At 35.3% G+C, this 7,646-nt stretch overlaps 1 protein-coding gene across 4 annotated transcripts in view; it reads left to right on the plus strand.

Moving 5' to 3' along the window:
- The window catches only part of LOC127063010 (uncharacterized), a 12,466-nt gene extending 5,125 nt beyond the window's left edge, over positions 1 to 7,341 (plus strand). For 3 of the 4 annotated variants that reach the window (XM_050992145.1, XM_050992141.1, XM_050992143.1), the window contains exons 3-7: positions 1 to 665; positions 736 to 2,919; positions 2,990 to 3,171; positions 3,266 to 3,584; positions 3,678 to 7,341. The exon at positions 1 to 665 is cut by the window's left edge and continues 580 nt beyond it. In XM_050992145.1, the coding sequence (XP_050848102.1) occupies positions 1 to 665; positions 736 to 2,919; positions 2,990 to 3,171; positions 3,266 to 3,584; positions 3,678 to 3,880 (3,553 nt within the window). In that variant the 3' untranslated portion in view covers positions 3,881 to 7,341. The remainder of the gene's footprint in view (positions 666 to 735; positions 2,920 to 2,989; positions 3,172 to 3,265; positions 3,585 to 3,677) is intronic. The other variant, XM_050992142.1, reaches the window with a different exon arrangement.
- Positions 7,342 to 7,646: the final 305 nt, after the last annotated feature.

A 7,646-nucleotide genomic window follows, 5' to 3' on the forward strand; every position in this document is an offset into this window, starting at 1 on the left:
CAAGCCTCTTGATTTGTCGGTAAACGCCACAAGAAGTGTCTACAATCGTGATAAAGACGCCAAAATAAAGGAAAGGTATCCTTATTTAGATTTACCTGCTGCTGGTGATAAGAGAACAGTACAGACAAGTTATCCCGTTATAACACAAACAGATTTTTTCTGCAACACGAACGATTCTTTTGCGGCGAAGTACAAAGAATTGAATGATGATTTATTGAAACTTTTGAATTTGAATAATTTATCATGTAAATTTAAGTGCGATACAACACAACCTAATGTAGCCCAAGAGAACATATCCACGGATATTAAGTTGAATAGTAAATCCGCTTTGGATATAAATTTGAAACAAGAAAGTAAGCTCGTCTTAGACAAATATTTTAAGGGAAGAACATTTATGCTTTCACATGAAAAAAGGGGAAGAGGAACAAACTTGAATGACAGATACGGTAATATCAAAGAAGAGTATAGTACGGAGGAGTTATTAGATAAGGCTGAGAGTATAGATCCCATAACTGCCGCTTCTAAGATCACACTGGGAAATTGGGAAGGAGGTGCAATGTCGGGGCAATATCCGGGTCACAGCCGACCACCGGTTGGCACTCCTCCACCTCAAACAGTTTGGAATCATCTCACAATGACACAGGGTCAAGGTAACATTTTTTATGGTAACTGTAATATTTTTTATCGAAGTATTAACGTGTCGGACCTTTTACAATGTATTTATGTATATCGTAGGCTTAAATATTCACCCATCAGGATTACCTGGTGCTGCTTTGAATCCAGCTGGCTTTTATACTCACCCATCTATATCCAGAGCGTCTCATTTAACGCCACAGTTGACTCCTCAACTTGCGCATACTCAAGCACCACCAACATGGCATACACCTACAGTACCATCAAAAACTGTTACGCCATCTAATACTCCTGGCAATCCGTTGTTTAGTTTACAAATGTTAGTTGACAATAGACAAAACCAAAATCAGTACAGAAACTCACCAGGTTCTCAGAACACACTTGATCTTTCTGCTACATCGGATATTATCCCAGAAAATTATTCTCGTATACCTCAAGATATTCCCATTAGTTTAACAGCACGAAATGTGGATAAAGGTAGTCGGAATGGAAACATAATCTCTCCACCGATACCTCTTAACGGAGAAACCTCTTCGGACAGTGGAATTAGTTCGTCCGTTCCAACACCTAATTCCGTCAGTGAACCAGTGTCATTGTCGACAAAAGAAATAACGACTCCAAAAATTACAGTGAAAAATTTTGAAAGCAACTTAAAAGGTGTTGCCAACATCCACGATAAGATTAAGGAGATAAGTGTCGACAGTTTCGCACAAAAAGTTATTAATTTGCCGCCTAGTGTAACGATCGAACGTGTGGTCGCGGAAAAGAAAGAATCAGAAATTACGAAAAGTAAAGATACGTTGAGTGTAATTGCACAAGTGCCAAGGAATGTTTTACCTGTTATCGTCAACCTTACGTCAAAAATGGAGAAGGATGTTACAGACAGTCCTAAAAGGGAATCGTCTTCCGAACGGGACAAAAAGCACGAAGAAACGAGTGTTAGGTCACCCAAGAACTTACCAAAAAGGAGCGGTAAAAAGGGTGTAGACTCTTTGTTGGAGAAATTAGAAGGTGGAAATAAGAAGCTCGGCGGTACTGAAAATATAGGTTCCGTTATAGTAATGCCGGTCGAAGAAAAAGATACATCGAGCGTTAAAAGCATGTCACCTGAAAGGCAAAAGTCCAAATCTCCAAATAGAGAAGACGAAGTTGTATCACCAGCATTCAGTAACGACGATTCCAATGATAATACCAAACAACGTAGGAAAAGGAAATTAGAGAAACCTGTAAGACTTAGTAAAGATTCAAAGACGGAAGTAGAAGACATGGAACTTGAACCAACAGAACCAACGGAACCGAGAACGAGGGAGTCGATACCAGAGGAAGCAGTAGTCAATTGTACTCCGACGACAGCTGTGAAAGTAGAAGAACAGGTTGAGAGCGTAGAGCAGAGGTTAGACGAAAAGATAAATGATAATGTAAACGAGAACGAAAACGAACACGATAACGAAAACGAGATAGAGAACGAAAACGAAAGTGAAAACAATGTCGAAGAGAGAAACGAAGAAAATCAACCGGTGAGGAGGCGGAGAAGTAGCGAAAGTTCTACTACAAATTCGACCTCGGCGAATCAAAGGGTGCGGAGAAAATCCAGCGACGACGCGACTGAATTTTCGAAGGTAACGAGTCCAAAAGCTGTTAACAATACAAATCCGTTCAATGAAGTTGAATCAGAATTGGAGAAGATGTTTGCCGGTATCGTTGAAACAGAGCCAGACGTTAAAAAAGAAGAGACTAAAGTAGAATTTTCTGTCTCTGGTCAAAGTGAACATATAACGAAGGTTGAAAATATTGAAAATAATATCTTGCAAACTAAGGACACTCAGAACGTAGAGCCTACCGATGTATCTTCTACGGTAGATACCAAATTGTCAGGAAAGAAAGGAAAGAAGGGAAAGGTTCAAGGTGGTAAAAGGAAACTCTCTAGATCTACGGAGAATATTTTTGGAAACGTTGGTAGCGAATCACCTCAGAAGGACTCTAAGAAGAGACGTACGTCTAAGAGTTTGAAGAAACAAGAATTCTCGAAGAAGGTTAAGAAGAATACGAAGATCGAAGGATATCGGGAAATGGCATACGACTCGGGATCAAACGCGAGTTCGATTAGATCTCGTGGACCAGTGGTTCACGTCGAAGGACCAAGGGATAGTCCTTTGAGTATTCAAGTGGTTAACGCGCCGAGGGAAGAAGAGGAAGAAAAAAATAAAGAAAAGAGAAAAACTATTGGTAATGGAAATGCAGGCAGAAGTAAAAGGCTCAGTCATCAAAACGATTTAGATTATAGAGGTACGTATATAACTTTAAACGATTTACATTTTATATTCTTTCGATCTAATCTATTTAACATCGTTTATAGGTAAAGTCAGTAGAGCAGGTCTTTTTAGTTCCACTTTATCGTCCAGATATGACGCACATACGACTGACTCCACGTGGGTTTGTGTATTTTGCAAACAAGGCCCACACAGTGTCATACCAGGAGACCCATCTAGACCTCATCCAAATTTGGCAGGTCCTCATATTGCACCGGGAACGTACACGGTACGTATATGTTTCGTTTAGAAAACGATTCATTACCGTAACGGTACTTGCAACGGCATTATTATTATTTGCTTATTATTTGTTGTTTTTCTAGGTTCCAGCAGGTGTCTTAAGCGATTTATTTGGTCCGTATTTAATTGGAAAAGAACGTTTGGAAGACGGAATCCTTTCGGCCGACGAGCAGGAGATAACGACGGAGCAAAAGAAGGGTGGAAAGAATAAAAGAAGTCTGAGGTACGCTGGACTGGCCGATCAGTTTTCCGCGAAGATGAGTAAAAAGAAAAGGAATTCGGTCGAAAGTAATACTAATGCAATGTTTACTGGAATGACCGTAATTCCTGGCGAGGAACAACGTTGGGAAGTTTGGCTTCACGAACAGTGTGCTGTTTGGGCTGCGGGTGTTTATATGGCTGGTGAGTATACGCGTGCGTTCGAAGATATCGAGCAGAGTGACGTTGGGATTTGTACGATACTAAAGGATACTGATTTTTTGTTTTTTTTTCTAGGTGGAAGAGTGACTGGTTTGCAAGAAGCTGTGTGGGATGCTGCAAAGTCGGTTTGTGATTCTTGCGGTTTAACGGGCGCGAACATTGGTTGCGTTAAACGCGGATGTAAAGCTGTTACACATTATCCCTGTGCTTTGACAAAAGGTTGGCATTTGGATATGAATCAATACATACCTAAGTGCAACCTTCATCGAGTTACGTGAAATTTCGGTGAGTGCGTGTGTATAGACTAAGTTGAAATAGTTAATATTCATTATGCCACTCTGAGAGATCCTGTTTGACAGCGCGTGCACCGAATGACAGGCAATAAATATAAGGTATAAATTATAAAAATTGTTTTGTGTGTGACTGATGATAAGCCTTACTAGTTGGTAAGGTAAGTCCGATTTAGCAGAGCGTAAAGCAAAACGTCTGCAAATATTATATTGCATATACTTGTACGTGTGTGTACACATTTTTTTATTATATTTATTTTTAAAACTATTCTTGATAATTAGAAAACAAATGTGAATAGAGAATGGATATATAACGTTACCTGAATATTAGTTGCATAACTTGATCCAGATCTTAAAATTACATTATGCTGCCTTGCATTTAACGTTCAAAAAGCGTTTTGAAATTTACGCTCCGTGTCATTCGATGCATAGGTATGTTTGAAGTGTGAAAGAGATGAATGTAAGGATAGTGATGTGTCAATTTACAGATATGAAGTCTAGAATCAATATGCTCGAGAGAAAGACTTTCCAATGTACAAGATGTTCAAATGAGAATGCTATTAAACTGTCTCTGAGAATTACAACAAATTAACGGAAACGACAAAATTTCTCGTTAATTAAATTTAATTCGTTGTCATGGCCTGTGGCCTTGAACAGTGGCCTTTCGACTTAATATAAAAAAAAAAAAAACGAAAAAAAAGAAAAAAAAAAGAAGCAAAGTTTTTATTTAAAAATCTGTAGAATAGGTGGATCGCGCTATCAAGGAAATAAGATGTTAATCAAAAAGAAAACGTTTGCTTTTTTACTCACTCAGTGAAACACTTGGAAACACTTGAAATATTTTCCTGAAACATCGTGTACGCAGGAACAATGTACAGGGCATATTGGATTAAGATTTTTGGACTCAATGAATGACAGGGGGCTGGATAATAATAGACAACTGACAAACAAGCGAGACGGATAATGCAGTAACTTTTTTAACGAGCGCTAAAAATGTTTGGATATACAAGTGTTCTCTTATAAGAAAAAGAAACAAATAGAAAAGGGATATTTTTTATATTTATTAAGAATACGTTAGTCCTCACAAATATAAAGTCTCGCATATTTTATATGTATATCGTTCGAGATGAATAAAATATAACAATGCATTAACATTAATTTATATGTTTAATGTCGTTGCATTCCAAGCGTTTTTCGATGTCTAGTAAAAATAAAACAACAACAACAACAACAACAATAACATCAACAAAAAAATATACAAAACATTAGTAAAGGTAGTATCGTTATCAAAGAACATAGTCACGACAAAAGGAAGAAATTTTTAATTTCCAACAAAAATAAGATTCAATTTATTTCATTGACAGAGAACACTTGAAAAAGATTAATGCCGGCATTGCTTGTACTATCTTGTAACAAAATATTATAAATGGAAAAGACTAATTTGACTTTATATGATAGAGACATAATGATTGTAACGTCACCATCTTTAGTAATGTATTTTACGTTGCGTTAGATCAGTGATTACAATCCAAACCACGCGGGTACATCTTAGTGATTAAATTAATCGCTAATACTTATATTATACTACTGTTATTATTTTTAAATCTAACTATTATATTGATTTACACATTATACTGTTTTTCATACTAATGTTATTACGATCATCTTCGTCATTGCCATTGTCATTTTTCATTTTCACCACTTTATATAAGAGCATAAGAGAGGCAGTTTTTGCTATGTGACAAGTGTAAGAACATTCACGAATGATTCTCTTGATGTATCAGGGAGAAATAGCAAAAATCAGGAAAATTGTATAAAAATAATATTATATATATATAACACACATAGTATATATATATATATATATATATATAAAATACAATGTACATAATATTAATTTGCGTAGACAAAAAAGTATATATATATATATATATTATATATATATGCATGTGCGCGCATGCATACGAACACACGAGACACAAAATACACACTCTACAAATAGTTTTCACTCCTCCTCCCACAGCACAGAGTATGGTAATTAAATGTAATCATTTTTAAATATTAGCCGTTTAGAAAGGAACGATAACTTGTCGAACACATAAATGAATTCTTTGTACATATATACCGTACATAGTAACAAATATCTTGTAAAAAAATGGTTCAAGAGGAGCGCGAAGAAGCATTTTATTTAAAAAGAAAAAAAAAAAATGAAGAAGAAGAAGTATAATGTTTCTTGAAACATAGAAGAAATATAAAATTCAAAGCGAAAGAGTCTGATTTTTTCCTAAACATCTATATAAAGACACTGCTTCAAAGTGTTCCTATGTCAAGCGTGGTCTTTCTAAGAAAAGAACAAAGACGGCCAAACTATCGTTAAAAATTTAACGAAAAAGATGTTTAATTGTAAACAAAACGCTTATATTCTACAATTGTGTATGAAAAGGAAGTAAGATTCTATCTTAGAAAAATAATTGTAATATTAATACTTGTGATACAAAGAAAGGAAATCTCTGGAGAACAAAAAAAAAAAAGAAAAAAGAAAAGAAAAGAAAGAAAACGACGGAGTGACTAATTTTCGATATATTCTTTGGTTTTTTTTTTCTTTTTCCACTACTCTGCGTACATAGAAGACCAATTATATATGGGATAGTCGTGTGTACAGTTCACTTTTGTAGTAAGTCGCTATAACGTTGTATACATATTGTATTTCTTAGTCCATTCGTGGTAAGGACGATTGCCAAGGAGTAATGACCTATTACCAAAATTATGATTATAAAAAATATAAAGGTCTCTTTGTACGCATAGTTGATTAAATAAACTTCAATAAATTTTCAAAGCGATGTGGGTAAGGTACTTGTGATTTGTATAAATGAAAGAAAGGCTTGTAAATTGCCGAGATAATGGTAGCAAGAGCAAACCAAAATGATAATTAAGCAAAGAGAAACCTGAATATCACAATGCCTAAGTAATTTGTATAAAATATAAATCTGTAAAGTAAAAATATATCGCTGCGTGATATGTGGTGAGAGAGGATTGGTAGTAATGATCGCTACTACTGGTAACAAGAGGAAAAAAAAAGAAAATGAAAAAAAGAAAAAAAAAGAATATGATAATTATGTATCGTTAACGAACGTTAGATATTTTTATTCCTTCCCTCTCGGTACCGTAAACATGATTCAATACAAAGTCTATTTTTTCTTCTTTCTCTTCTTCTCGATCCTTTCCCCTTAAATATCTTCCCTTTACAAATCGACTAGATATACGCATTTTTTGTGACCTGGTTTGATGTTAATAATCGTTAAGAAAGATATCGGTTTCAATCTATTTAATAATATGGAATGGTAGAGGAATCGGCGAATTGTATTTGAAATCGATAAAACAATACGATTAAGTATACATCTTTGTGTAATATAAATATGAAGAATAATAAAATACGGTATAAATCGTAAGACTGTTATAGCGGGATTATTTTTTCATAATCCTAATACATAACGGTTCATTAAGGTTTTGTTAATATTCGATCCAACTTTTATATATACATATATATATACATATACATCTCTATATATACGTATATACACATATATACTTGAGAGGGAGTTGGTAAGAAAGCAAAAAAGAAAAACAATTAGAATATCTTTCAAATTTTTCATTTGCGCGCTCTCGCGTTTGCCCGCGTTTTGATTCGAACGTCGAACGCGCATGCGCGTGCCGCCAGAGTTCACCGTCCCTAGAGATTTGGCAACATCGACTC

This window comes from Vespula vulgaris, chromosome 4, assembly GCF_905475345.1.
Source record: "Vespula vulgaris chromosome 4, iyVesVulg1.1, whole genome shotgun sequence".
In the NCBI taxonomy this organism is placed as follows: Eukaryota; Metazoa; Arthropoda; class Insecta; order Hymenoptera; family Vespidae; genus Vespula; species Vespula vulgaris.